This window comes from Oryzias latipes, chromosome 2, assembly GCF_053564925.1.
Source record: "Oryzias latipes strain Hd-rR chromosome 2, Olatipes_Hd-rR_3.1".
In the NCBI taxonomy this organism is placed as follows: domain Eukaryota; kingdom Metazoa; phylum Chordata; class Actinopteri; order Beloniformes; family Adrianichthyidae; genus Oryzias; species Oryzias latipes.
Window position 1 is genome coordinate 50,441,161 of NC_136238.1, and position 15,068 is coordinate 50,456,228.

A 15,068-nucleotide genomic window follows, 5' to 3' on the forward strand; every position below is an offset into this window, starting at 1 on the left:
ACTACATGGCCTTGACTTGTGGTGTGCCCCAGGGATCGATCCTGGGACCCCTTCTGTTCAACCTCTACATGCTGCCACTAGGGCAGTTAATACGCAGTAATAACATATCTTATCACAACTATGCAGATGATACTCAGATCTATGTGTCACTGACAACAGGTGAATATGGGCCGGTGGATTCACTCAGCCACTGCCTCCAACAGATCAGCGCGTGGATGCAGGACAACTTTCTCCAGCTAAACTCAGACAAGACCGAAGTTATTATTTTTGGCCCACAGAAACAAAGAGAAAGAGTCAGTAGCTACCTTCATTCTCTGTCTCTTAAACCCTCAAATCAAGTCAGAAATCTAGGGGTAATCATGGACTCTGACCTGAACTTTAACAGCCATATCAAGTCAGTAACATCAGCGGCATTTTACCATCTGAAAAACATTGCCAAAATCAAAAACATTATATCAACGCCAGACTTGGAGATACTTATTCATGCATTTGTCTCCAGTAGGTTAGACTACTGTAACGGCCTGCTCACCGGCCTCTCCAAACGAGCTGTAAAACAGCTTCAGTACATCCAGAATGCTGCTGCTCGAGTCCTGACCAAAACCAGGAAGTATGATCACATTAGTCCTGTGCTCAGGTCTCTGCACTGGCTCCCTGTACCTGAAAGAATAGACTTCAAAGCAGCTCTGCTTGTGTACAAGTCTCTCCATGGCCGAGCACCAAAGTACATCTCTGACATGTTAGTGCCATATGAACCATCTCGTACTCTGAGGACCTCAGGGGCCGGCCTCCTGTTGATGCCCAGAGTCAGAACTAAACAAGGGGAATCAGCGTTTCAATATTCTGCAGCTAAAATCTGGAACAGCCTCCCTGAAGTCGTAAGACAGGCCTCTTCTGTGTTCATGTTCAAATCTAGACTTAAAACATTTCTGTTTAGCCGTGTACATGACTGAAAGGTCCTATCTGCACTTTTCTTTCCTTTCCTTCCTTTATTTTTAAATCAATTTTTTAAATTTTTTCTTTTCTTTTAAAGTAAATTTTATGTTGATTATTTCTATGATGTATTGTGATTTTCATGCATGTTTCTGTTTTGTGAAGCTCCTTGAATTACTTTGTGTACGAATTGTGCTATACAAATAAACTTGCCTTGCCTTGCCTTGCCTTGTTACGTAATGACAATGGCGGATAATTCTTTAATGAATTTGTGCGCAACGTGCATTTTTTCCGTCCTTTTTATTGTTATAAAAATGAGCATATCTGCCGGCTCATACTTAGACATATGAGAGATCAAGAAATTTAATTAATTAAGATGGGGGAAAAAATTAATTGGATTGGAGTAATATGACATTTAGTTAGATAAATACATGAATTTGAGTTGTATGAAAAATTATTGAGTTTTATAGACGTAAGAAATTAGTTTGATTAAATTTAACTCAATTATTTGTTACCAATAGAAGTAATTCATTTAAGTTGGCAAAATTGGATAAGTTATATATATATGCGTCACAAGGAAAATGGAAATAAGATCAGAAACTTGTACGTTTACTTTGTCCGTTATCTTTCTCCAAGCAGAAACTCTTTTTGATGATGCAGCCATATTACTTTTTTGATGGACGTATAATCTTCATACACCGTCATTGAAATCTCAGACTCCGTCTCACCGCAGTATAGCGCTTTCTTTTTTTCCACGCGTTTCCATAGTGACTCCAGAAATCGGCGATCCATTGAGAATGTCTTTATGTACTTGCCACGCACGTGCATTAACCCAGGGTTACCAAGTCGAGCGTAATTACGCCAACTCATATCCGGTCTTTTGGAACCGACATACCCCGAGTAAGCAAGTTCAGGTGGATTTCAGCCAGAGTTCAGGATTAAAGTCAGGGTAGTTTAAACATGCTTCCTGGAATACCCCCCAGGTGACGGTCCGGCTGGGTCATTACAATATTAGGCTTCAGCATTTCTGTCAACAGAGATTTGCGTCATAGCTTACGACACACGTTTCTACCAGTGGGGCTTTGAGATGTCAGACCTGTCAGGAACAGAAGCGTTCTCAACAGAAAGAACCACTCATCTCTACCCCTCTACCAGATCGTCCCTGGAAAAGAATTGGACTGGATATCTGCGAATACAACAAGAATATTTATCTCATAGTATCAGACTACTACTCCGGTTTCTTGGAAATATTACATCTGCCATCCACCACAAGCTTCCAAGTCATTCAGAGACTAAAAGCTACATTTGCTAGATTTGGGATTCCAGACGAAGTGGTGAGTGACTATGGACCTCAGTTTTCCTGTGCAGAATTCAGAGAATTTGCTAAAGAGATGGATTTCCAACACCTTACATCAAGTCCTCACCACCCTCAAGGAAACGGACATGCAGAGAGAGCAGTGCAAACCGCTAAGAAGATTCTCAGGCAGGAGGATCCACTCATTGCTCTCATGTGCTACAGGTCAACTCCCTGCTCCAGTACAGGAGTCAGCCCAGCAGAGCTCCTCATGGGGAGAAAGATCCACACAACACTTCTCACCCTGGAGAAGAACCTCCGACCAAAATGGCCTGACAGAAAGGCTGTTTTCCAACGAGACGCAGCGGAAAAGACTAAACTAGCTTTCTACTAATTATTTTATTTTGAAAAAAAGGGGAGATGTCATGTAATAATGATGCAGCTCAGAATTGTTTGTTCACGACACTGTGCGACAGTGCGATCTACGGCTGGAGAGTTTGATGTGCGTGTCTGGAGAGTGTTAATAAAAGTGTCTGCTGCTAACCACCGAACTATTGCCACTTGTCATTCCACATGAGGTTTCTTCGTTTTTTCCAGAATCCGTTTTTTTGGGCATTTTTCCTTACCATGAAGGAGGGTCTAAGGGCAGGGATGTCCAGTTTAGTTTAGTCAGTTTGTTAGTTCATTTTAGTATTTTCCTACTGAACTCTATGTATTCACGATCCTTTTCTTTTTCAATTACCGATACGAAGCCCAACAAGACGACTGTTGTTGTGAACTTGGGCTATACAAATAAAATTGAATTGAATCAGATTGTTTCAAACACGGCTGTAGACAGAAAATCTTCCAGTGAAACATCAGAAAGTTCTTCACCTGATCCGTTCTTCTCATCCTTCAGGGAGTTCAGCTTCTTTACTGACCTCAGAGTCTGTAGACTGTAGTTTGGATTCTCCAGAAAACCCCACAGATGAAGAAATCCTGAATCCTGCACGTAGTTGTAGCTCAGGTCCAGTTCTTTCAGATTAGATGGGTTTTTCTTCACAGCTGAGCCCAGAGCCTCACAGCTGATCTCTGACAACCTGCAGTTCTTCAACCTGCAATCAGACAGAAAAGTGTGTTCAGGAGCAGTGATGCAGCTGGAGGTCCAGGAACCTAACAGAGTTTAACCAGATTTTTAAGATCATGATTGAAACAGATCAGTTTCATATCAATCATCACAGATGAAGAAGAGTTTTTTTACATCCTGTTGGACATAATAATCTAAAACTACAGGTTTTTTATGAAATCTTAACAGTTGCTGTGGGTAACAACTAGGGTTGTGCCGATGGACGATATCATCGTCCATCGTGATGGGTGACTGACATCCCGATGGAGAGACCACCATCGTGATGCCACGCCCCCGCCACGTTGCGCGTCGACACCATAAGCCGCGGTTACATGTACAAAATATCTTGATGGGATCAATGGTCGGATTAGTATCCAACCGTGTAGATGGGCCCAGAAAAATGTTTTCAGAATATAAAAACGTTCACTAAGGTCACAATTTCGGTCGGAATAAATCATTCGCACATGCGCAGTTTGAAAACCGGAAGGGGATACAACTTCCGCCGAGCGGCTTTTTTTTCCAAACTTTATTGAATGTAACAATTCAATACAAAACGATAACAGCGCCGAGCGGCTATATACATTGACATGTCAGCTCGGTAAAATACGAGACGATCTTCTAAACGTGCTTTTAATGATGTTACGGTTATTATGAAACACTTGTTCGCTCATCATTTGAATTTTAATCCGTGTGGTCAGTGCTTTTTCTGAACGAAGCCAGGATTAGCAGTATGCTAACACGGGCTAACAACATTAGCTTTGGGTGGCGCTGCATCCTGTGAATAACATCAGCCTTTATTTAGTCGGGACACGACTGGAAACACAAATCCACGTGATTGCTTGAATGTTTTCTAAGGACTGAGCGGCATTTCTGCTTTGATGCTCAAACCTCTGTCTGCTTACGATCCGTGCTGTGCTCAGACACACACTTTTAGACCCGGTTCTGAGTTCGGTTGCTTGTACCACTAGAGCTGCGGGACGGATCGCAGTCTTAAATCTCTCACACATACCGCTCATGTATCCCCCCCCCTTCCCATCAAACACAAAGCTGTAAATCCGCACTCCGCCGGTCCACTCCGCTAAGTGCGGGAGTGGACTACTTCTTTTCTATTTTGTTTGTTACTTTTTCTGTTAAAGTCACTTCCCTCAGTTCATACTGGATCATCGCAGATTAACCATTAGTTGGGAAATAAAATGAAAAAAGCAAAATAACGAATAGCAGTTATATAAGAACGAAAAGTGTAAAAAAAAATACCCCCCCCCCCCCCCCCCCAAACGATGTCATCGTCCATCCCGATGGTTGACAGCAAACATCGTCAACGGCCAAATTAGGGGACATCGCCCAACCCTAGTAACAACCACGACAGATACAACAGAGTAACAAGATTTGAAGAATAGTTAGAAACTGCCTCTAACTTTTATTACAATAATGGTTTAAACTTAATTCACTGAGCATGTATTGTCATCTCAAAATTATATTACATTTGAAGAAAGCACAGCCAAGCTACTTTCCTCACAGTTTATTCTCATACTCCTTTTTTTCTGTGCATGTGTTTTCTGCTGAGCAGAATTATCTTCACTTTAGCCTTGGAGCTTCTCTCCAGCAGTAACCTGTGGGCGTTATTTTCACACGAGGTCCATCGGACGATCTTCTGAATATGCAAATGCAGGGTTTTTATACCAACCCCATCCCTGGGCTCGTTGGTTCGGACTTTGAATGCACCATGTTCATCTGTCTGTCCCCTTCGTGTTTGTACGAAGTAAAACCTCCACAAAAGATAAGTAACTGTCTCTGAGTCATTATTCATTAATTCTGTGCGCAAGAAACTGACGGGGTTACGAACTAATAAAATACAGTCCTTTCTAGAAAATCCAGTTTCTTCACACAAGACAACTTCTATCAATGCTTCTATCTCTTTATTCATTTCTTTCCACTCTCCCAACACACCCGTTACATCATCTCGCCTCTCCAGCCACCCAACAGAACTCTCCTGATTTACGTTCATATCTCATAGAGTGGACCAATCTGAAGTCTCTGAAGTGATGACAGGTGGAGAAGTCCTGAGACCACCTGCTGATGCTACAATGGGGGTGAAGGTGGAGAGGTAGTGGGGCAACATCCCCAGAATAAGGGAGTGTAGCTGTCAGGTCTCTAGAGGGTTAAGGCCTCCTTAGATGCTGCTGTGCATCACCCCTGGAAGTGGCCAACCATTCCCTTTGAAGGGCCACACTTCTTCCCCCAGGTGAGAGCCCAACCCTGTAGACCAGTTCTGCTAGATTTTCTACCATCTTAGTTGGTCCCCCCCAGTGATAGTCCAACTTAGAATGCTTTGCCTTTTTACTTTTCGGGCTATACACCGACACCAGGTCTTGATGCCCAAATCCAATTTTCTGACTATATCCGATTTTCTTGATGACCCGCTTACATCATGCTTTAAAAGTGACCCATATCCCATTTTTGCATTTACACTACAATGCTGAAACTATCAAATGTAGACGTTCTGAGGACTAGGTAGCAGCATTTCCGCCTTCTGCGGTCCTCCTTCGGACACACCGCGGTTCGTCGAAACTTTCCCGGGACTAGCTTCGTCATCAGACCAGCAGCCGGATCGCCAAAGGCGGAAGTGCTGCTACACAGATCTGAGAAACTCTAAACCAGTTTTTCAACCAGTGTGCCGTGGCACACTAGTGTGCCGTGGGAGATGGTCAAGTGTGCCGTGGAAAATTGCCCTCATTAACTGATCTAAAAACATTTCCCATCTCCAGGAAATCAGCTCTTTGTTCATCCAAACAGGCCCGGATAAAACACTGAGTAGTTAGAATATGAAAAATCATAAATTACTTTTTTCTTTGTGTTTATTTGATTCTATTAAAGACACTTTGATCAGAATGACGGTACCGCGATTTAGCTGCACCTTTAGCTCTGTTTTAGGAAAAGTCCCGCCCCTTTAACTGTCTCCACCAATCATTCTTGAAGGCTTAATCACATGTCATCAGTCTGACCAATCAGAAGTGGTTAAAGTCTTCACTTCCTTGTTCTGATTCTCTCATAAAGTCTCTCAGTTCCAACAGAAATAGCAGCTAAAAGTCGTCTTTAGCGGTGTAGCTTTCCACAGAATCCGGTGTCAGACCGTGGAACAAGTGAACAAAACAATGAAGCTCAGAGAAGAGAGTCTGTCTGACATCACTACATTTCCCATGATGCATTGGGTTAAAATGACAGTCACAATGAGTCGTCTTTGTTAAACGTCTTGAAACCACAACTAACACAGTTTTTAAATCCTCTAACTTCACTTTTATTAAATCTTTTAGAAAAACCAACTGCAGCTTCCATCTTTTTCTGCCACAATTATCATAAAAATGCATGTGAGGTTGCGGTGGGGGGCTGTAGATCCACACAGACTATCAGTTTCTGCTTTTCTTTTTTTTTTTTGGGATAGTGGTGTGCCGCGGGATTTTTCTCAATGTTAAAGTGTGCCATGGCTCAAAAAAGGTTGAAAAACACTGCTCTAAACCATCATATGAATTTGTGTTTCCAGTGGTGTCCAGACAAAATAAAGGCTGATGTTATTCCCACATATTTACATCCAAGTTGCTTATTACGGCATTGCCCGCACAGAGTTTTAAGTACCTCCACGTACCTCATAACAGTAATAAAAGGACATTTAGAAGATGCATGCTGGTCCAAACGGCAAACGTTTAGCATGGCTTGCCCCCTTCCTCCCTTTTTGTTGTTTCTTTTGTAAGACTGCGGTTGTCATGGAGGCAACGCAGCGACATAAGGAGGCGTTGCCTTGGGCGCTCCTGGATGAAGCAGGAGAGGGGATGCGCGGGAGCGGAAAAAGGAGGGCTGCTCAGCCGGTTTATGTGCTCTCTATGAGTTTTGAATGAGGAAGTATTTGCAGACGTTGTGCTGCACTAACAGTTTGATCCAAGCAAAGAAATAAACGGCTTCTACACTATTCCAGAGCAACGGTGTCCCGCTTCATTAGTTACCGTTTGCGTCCGTTTACGGACTGGGAATATCAGCGGTTTCCGACTATGGTCTGAAGCCTGAGGCTGAAAGGTAACACGCTGATGGGGCTCCAGCTGTCCTCCAACAGCAAAATCAACACAAAAGCACCTTAATAAGTCATGTGATCTCAGTTGGTGGTGTCCTGAATTGACATCACTGAGGTACGACTGGCATTTACTGGGGAATATCCAATTTGTCTGCTTACAAGGCACACACAAATGCACGTATCCGATTGGTATCTGATTTATTTCCACATATGAATGAGGCCTGAATCCGATCTGAGAAAATTGGAATCCATGCGCTTTTGTCCTGCTTTTCACCGGTAATATCCGATCTGTGCCAAATGAGATCGAAATGGGTCACCTGAACCATGCAGTGGAAACGCAGCCTATTTTCAGCCCTCAGGTTGTTCTTCCTTCTCAGCCTTATGCCATCTTTTTTTGGTCACAGACAAAGGCTGAGAGAAATTGGAGAATAGCAGCAGCAGGTCTGAAGCTTCACCCTGACAAGTGCTGCTTCATTAGATAATTGGAGTTTCTGAGACACAGGATCTTGAAAAAATGTTTGAAAACCCCTGACATGCTGGCGGCTCCACCTGGGCTGGAATATGCCAGCAAGCTTCAGGACTGGATGGATGAAGCTCATGCGACCCTGTGCACCAGAATGTCATCCAAGCAGATGAGCCCTTCCTGTTGGGGAATGGTGGCCAGCACTTTCTCTAAACATAGCGGGGGTGTTTCACAGACTGCTGTGAGTGGACCAGACTAAAATCAGGTAAACCAAAGAAAACAGCCAACTTCCAACTGCTGTTGCGGGGCAAATATTATTTTTTTTTTGGTCACAAAGGACCTTGAGGTCATTTTCAACACAATTCAATTCAATTCAATTGAATTTTATTTGTATAGCCCAAAATCACAACAACAGTCGTCTCGATGGGCTTCGAAGTAAAACATGAAATCAAAAGGATCACGAATAGAAAGAGTTCAATAGAAAAATACTAAAATGAACTAACAAACTGACTAAGCTATACTGGCATCCCTGCCCTTAGACCCCCCTTCGCGGTAAGGAAAAACTCCCAAAAAAAACGGATTCCGGAAAAAACGAAGAAACCTCAGGGGTGCCCACATGAAGGAGGGATCCTCCCCCAGGACGGACAGGCGATTTACCAGAACTCTTAGAGAAGAATTAACTTATCTAAATCTACAACTACATATATAAAAGTCCAGCAGACGAGCTTCATCCAGCCGTGGTTGGGGGGACAGTCAAAGGCGCGAGTCGAGCCGGAGACAGGAACCACAGCCAGGTGTAGGAGCAGGAGCAGAGACGAGGTACTCGGTCAGGTACAGAGCAGAGACGAGCCAGAGATGAGCCAGAGGCAGGATCCACAGCCAGGTGTAGGAGCAGGAGCAAAGGCGAGGTAAACGGTCAGGAACTGGAGCACGGATGAACCAACTGGAGTCTGGAAGCACTCCCACTCCCCAGGAGGTGAAAAGGGAAAGAGGGACAATACATGAATCACTGCACCAAACAGAGGCATGGAGAACTAAATGATAAATTATGATCAAGAATAGAGAAGAGGAAGGGTAGAAGTAGATGAGAAAAGAGGACAGAACCCCAGTGCACCATAGTTACCCCAGCTTCAACTTCTAGCAGCCTTTTAAAAGAAATAGTTATTATTAAGTTTAATTTAAACAAATTAACATTAAGTTAAATAATCTCTGAATACTAACTAGTCTGACAATAAGCCTGTCCACAGAGGAATGTTTTCAGTCTAACTTTGAATGTAGAAACTGAGTCGGCCTCTCTTATATGAGCTGGGAGTTTATTCCATAAGACAGGGGCTTGGTGGCTAAACGCTCTACCTCCAACCGTACTTTAACTAATTCTAGGAACCACAAGCAGTCCTGCATTTAGTGAGCGAAGTGTTCTGATTGGATGGTAAGGGACTATGAGGTCCTTAATATAGGACGGGGCCATTCCATGTAAGGCCTTATAGGTTAACAGGAGGATCTTGAACTTGATTCTAGAATCAACTGGGAGCCAATGGAGTGAAACTAACACAGGAGTGATGTGATCTCTTCTGCTGGTTCCAGCTAACAATCTAGCTGCTGCGTTCTGAACAAGCTGGAGACTTCTTAAGGAACTATTAGGACACGCTGCTAACAAGGAGTTACAGTAATCCAGTCTAGACGTAACAAATGCATGGATGAGTTTTTCAGCATCACTCTTAGAAAGTAGATTTCACACCCTTATATAGACAGGAATACTCCTTTCAAACTGTCCTGCAGCCAATCAGAAGGGAACATTAGAAAGAGAGCAACTGCAAATGACGCAAATGGTGCTGCACTGCACCAAGAGATCTACCAGCAGACTTGAGGAGGAAAACGCAGACACGAAGGCTAACATGGCGTATAAGAGGATGTTGAGGAGGCGTGCGGCAGCGGCTCAGGAAAAGAGGATACCACCTCTGCCTTCAGTGATTCTCAGCAATAGGGGTGTGAATTGGCAAGAGTCTGGGGATACGATACGTATACTGATATTGTACCGGAACACATTTTCTCTCTCTCTCTCTTTTTTCTTTTTTTAAGTATGACTTAGAAAAAACTCTACCTGAATTTCAATACGTCTACCATTGTAAAAACAAATTGTCAAATTCAGTTTATTTCATGATCACAATGTTAAGCACTGCAAAGGGATATCAGAGGGATGTCACATTACGCTAAAATCTCAGTTCGGGTTCAGTACTTCATAGGGCTCCGTTTGGTACATTTTCTGTACAAAAAAGGCAGACAAAAATTACTTGCAAAATACATTTATTGGTTTTAAAAAACATAAATAAAATAGACTTATTTAGATGATCTGCTACATAAAATAATACAATTATTATCTGTCAGGACCCAAAAACTTAGAATACGTAACACTGGCTTAAAAAAAAACTTTAAAAAACACATTTTCTTCCATTTAGAATTACAGTGATCCCTCGCTATATTGTGTTTCATCTTTCGCGGCTTCGCTGCTTCACGGATTTTTTTTGCAGTGCGGATATTTTTACAGTGCATTGTGCTCTGAATCCTGATTGGCTCAGGGGCTTTACTCTTGTCTAGAAATAAAATTTTGACGCTGTTCTGTATTGGTTGGCAAAGCCACCAAGCCAGGATGAGGGAGAAGAGGAAGAAGAAGACACGTGTTGATAAAGAGGAGGAGGACGGACTAACACTTGGTTGCTTAGCAACCGTGGTGAAAATGGCCACTGAACTTCAGCGCACGGCACAAGAATGGGACCCTTTTTATATATTTTATAATTTTTATAAACCCTAATTATATAATAACAAAAAAATTACCCCCCCCCGACGATACCATCGTCTATCCCAATGGTTTACTGCAAACAGCGTCAACTGCCAATTTAAGAGACATCGCCCAACCCTAACCTCTACCTTTATCTCCTTCAAACTGTCCGTCACCTTATAGCGTCTCGGTGGAAACTTGCGGTTAACATTAGTTCTGCCTCGGCCTAAAGTTAATACATTTGGGGGGGTTGTAAGTAACGAAACAGTACAAAAGAGAACCGAACCAAAAGTGCCGTACCGAAACGGTTTGGTACAACTACGTGTACAGTTACACCCCTAGTATCTTATATATAAGTTGCTTGTATCCAGGTAAATTCAAAAGGCTTTTATCAAGGCAACTTAAAAATATAAAGGGAACAGTCAACATTGTCTGATTTCCACAACAAATATTTTTCTTTTTTTTCTTCTTTTTTTAACTTTTGTCCAACAGCTGGGCAGGCAGATGAGAGCTGAGGGCCTCTTGTGTTGGACATATTTTACTTTAACAAGAGGGGTTATGAATCTTCTGACAAACCAGAGGTATGTCTGAATTAGGGGTCGAATTTTTCATCACCGCGGTGATGAACCACCAGGGGGCGTGGTGTCGTGGTTAACCGCAGCCCCCCCCCAAAAAAAAAATCACAAACTCCCCTGGCGGCCGCATCAGAAATAAATACAATTACAACGTACTATTCTTAGTTAACAAATAACAGTAACAACTAACAACTACATATCTAACTGGTGAACTAACTATAGGTGTTGTAGATTGACTGTGTGTGAGCGCGGAGGGTCTTGTGTAGGAATAGAAGGAGCGCACACGTGTGTTGGGGGCGTGTGTTGATTCTTCTGCAGCGGACCGCTCTGGAGCTGCACCCAAGTTTCACCTTTGCTCTCTGGTACAGACATCTTCTCAGAATATTAAATATTGCCCAGTAATAAACAGACTGCAGACGCTGTCACCTTTCCGGTAGCCGTGAAGCCTGACACCCATGAAGAACGCGGGCAGGAGGCTCCGCCTTTGTTTATTCAGACACGTAACATTACGCTGCAAAAAATAGTTCCCAAACAAAACATGTAGTGATTTTCATGGAAATCTAACAGCACACGTTCATGTTTGGTTTTACGGAGTGAAGGACAACAGTAATACCCCCCCCCTCCAACACAAAATCCTCCGGTGGGCGGCCGTGTCGCGCACTTAAGAACGCACGCAGCTTGTAATGGAAATTAATAATTAGAACGCAGTAAATTTGTCGTATTTCCTTGCGAGACGGAAACTTCTGTTGTAGTATGAGGATGTGTGCTTCTCAAAGCACGTGCCTGTGTGTGTAACTGTAAAGGGACCCGCGTGGCACGTGCAGCGCAGAGGCAGACAGTGGGAGTGCGCGCAGTGGGAGAAAGAAGGAAAGTCTGAACACAGGACTAGCAGAAAAAGGAAATTATCAGCAAAGATTAATGCGTTTAATGTGTTAAAATTTTGGTTCTAAACACGCACCATATGCAAAAAGTAAAAAAAAAACTGCGGTGATGCCGCGGTGATGCGGTTATGATCACAGCCCTAGTCTGAATAAACTCCTTTTGGAATTGAGGCCAAACTTTATTAATTTCAATCATGTTTGAAAATCTTTTGTGTTGGACCGGACAGAAAAAGAAAGGAGGGAGGAAGAGAGAGAGATATTAGACGGGGGGGGGGGCAAGTTTTTCGATGGTTATCATTACAGTGAGGTTCAAAAGTAATACAAGTATATAATGGGGTGTGGCCTGTCCACACACACACTCAAATGTTATCAACACACCTGTTGGCTGCAAAAATGTTCACATGTCAACATGTACACAAAACAAATATTATTCACACACGCATACTTTTGCCTTCAAACCAACTAGTGTGAATTATTTCATTCAATCAAGCTATGATATGGTGCAGCGGTAGGGCGGTCGACCCATGATCGTAATAATGCAGGTTCGATTCCCGCCTTGCACGCCCATGTGTCAAATTGTCCTTGGGCAAGACACTGAACCCCACCTTGCCTCTGGTGGGAGGCTGGCGCCAGTGTTCGGCACCGGAGCCGCCATCAGTGTGTGAATGTGTGTGTGCATGGGTGACTGGGACTGTGACTGTAAAGCGCTTTGGGCCTTCGAAAGAAGGTAGAAAGCGCTATATAAGTATACACTATTTACCATTTAAATATTAATGCTAAATATTAGTGCAAAGGTGAGCTAACCCACTCTGCGCTCCAGGCAGCCACCCACCCAGCCCACGGTTGGTCCAGGAAGGAGCAAAGCAGGGGCCAGCCGCCCCCGCTCAGGAGGAGGGCACCCACGAGAAAAGGGAGCCCACAAGGGGTGTTGTAAACATGGCCCGACCAGGCTCAGCCACAGTTGGAAATTTGGTGAGGGCCAGCGCTCAGGGGCAAGGACCAAAACCCCCACCACAGGGACACAGACACCCCCCGGCTCAGATGTGATGTGATCCCCAGCTCCTGGCCTTACCAGAAAGCTCAGGGAGCTCAGTCCCTGCATGAAGAGAGGACTGCCAGGCCCAGGAAACCAGCACCCAGGGGACGCGGCCAAGGGCCCAGTACCAGGACAGATGGTCCATGGTCCCACCTTCCTTGCGTGTATGTGGGTGTGTGTGTGTGTGCATGTGTGTGTGTTTATGTTGGAATGTATATTTTGAGGGGTAAAGGGTGTGTGTACTAAGGGGGGTGCATTTAAAATTGGCGGGTAGGGCACTGAGGGGACATCTCCTGATTACTCACAGTGATGTCCAAGCACCCCCCCTACCAAGGGCCCTACATGTTTAAGGTGCAAATAAAACCGAAAGAGGGGGGTCCCACTCCATACGGCAACCATGGGAGGGGGACCACTGGCAAGTAGCCCCCCCCCCCCCCCCCAAGGCGCATCGCAGGCTAAACCCCCCACCCCCTCACCCTAATATGAGGTTATATGAGGAAGGGGTAAGTTGGAGACAGCTGGTAGACTGTCCCCCGGTGGTCAAACAGCTGTCGTCCCCCCCCCCAGCATAGGGGCCAGGTCCCCCCAGCCCAGGGGCCCCATCCCCGGAGGTGCCGACACCACAGGCCCAGCACCACCCCACCCCACACAGAGAGAGAGGACCCAGAAAGCGCCGCCCTCCCGGAGCAAGTCCAGGCCCCCACCCCCAGGCGCCGGCCCTAGAAGAGCTCCGGTCAGGCCTCGACGGGACCGAGGCAGCCAACCGGCCGGGGCAACCGCCGAATGCCTCAGCGGAGACTCCGACCCCCACAGGACAGGGCCGACAAGCCCGACCCATGAACATCCTTTGTCCAGTTTAGTAAATTCTGTGCAGAGTTTTGAAATGGATTAGCTGCAGATTTTGACTTTTTGTCAGTTTAAAGGTGTTTAGACAAAGTTCTGAACAGAAGTAATCTGCATCCCATTTGTGGTCGGAAGGGAAAAATCATCTAGGTTGCATAAGAGTTTGAATATTTTAGAGAGTTCTATTCATTGAAAATTTATCAGAGAGGTAACTATATGGGATTACATTTCTGCCAGTAATTGAAAGGGCGTAAAGACAACTAAGCGGGCGTATTTAGGAACTGAGTGAGTGAACCTCACAACCGCGCTGGCGCAATTCTAACCAAGCGACCCCGTATTTTACAATTGCACGGCTGCAATCCTAACTAAGCAGTGATCTAGCTCGGTCAGATCCTTTTGCTCAGTGTTAAGAGGGCGTTTTTGTCACTTGTGGGGCGGTGATCAAGGGTGTGTTTGTCACTTGGGAGCAGGAACCTTTCTGGTTGATCTGATTGGCCGAAATTTGCATGTCTTATCGGTGAGGCAGAGGGGCGGGACTTTCATTTTGAGTCTTAATAGAAAAGGAACAGTGGCTGTAACGTGGATTAAAAGCAATAAAAAGGTAACAAATGCAGTGAATTTCACATGAGAAAAACTTACAGCACAGAAAAACCCGCTGCACTTTCTGACCTTGGTTTTGGGTCGTTGGTTAACGTTTTAATCCACGTTACATCCGCTGTTTTTTTCTATGAATGCCTCTAACGGGGTGGGTGGGGGGCGCGAACAAGTTTGACACAAAGAGCCGACATTTCTAACTGTGATAGTCAAAGAGCCACACCACAAACTGACCTGCCAGACACACACACAAACACACAATTAAAGCCATGTTATTTCCCCGTCTTCTCCTTACAACAGCGCTGGATTAAAGGTTTCAGTTTACTGTTTTCTCTGTATGTAACGTAAACACACATACCGGTGAAATGTGCACGCTGGTGTGTGTTTAAAAAAGGCAGCAAGCGCAAAACTGAGTTGGTTGTGATTTATTTATTCAATCATCATCATTTATAATCCATCAAAGTCCTCATCTTCTGTATCTAATGAACAGCTGGGCTACATTTCTATCAAA

The 15,068-nt window shown here is 44.3% G+C and overlaps 1 protein-coding gene across 2 annotated transcripts in view; it reads right to left on the reverse strand.

Annotated features, from left to right (window-relative positions):
• Positions 1-15,068, reverse strand: part of LOC144988952 (NACHT, LRR and PYD domains-containing protein 12-like) — a 195,745-nt gene that overhangs the window by 86,765 nt on the left and 93,912 nt on the right. For both annotated transcript variants that reach the window (XM_078940356.1, XM_078940361.1), the window contains one exon: positions 3,145-3,318. In XM_078940356.1, coding sequence (XP_078796482.1) covers positions 3,145-3,318 — 174 coding nt within the window. The remainder of the gene's footprint in view (positions 1-3,144; positions 3,319-15,068) is intronic.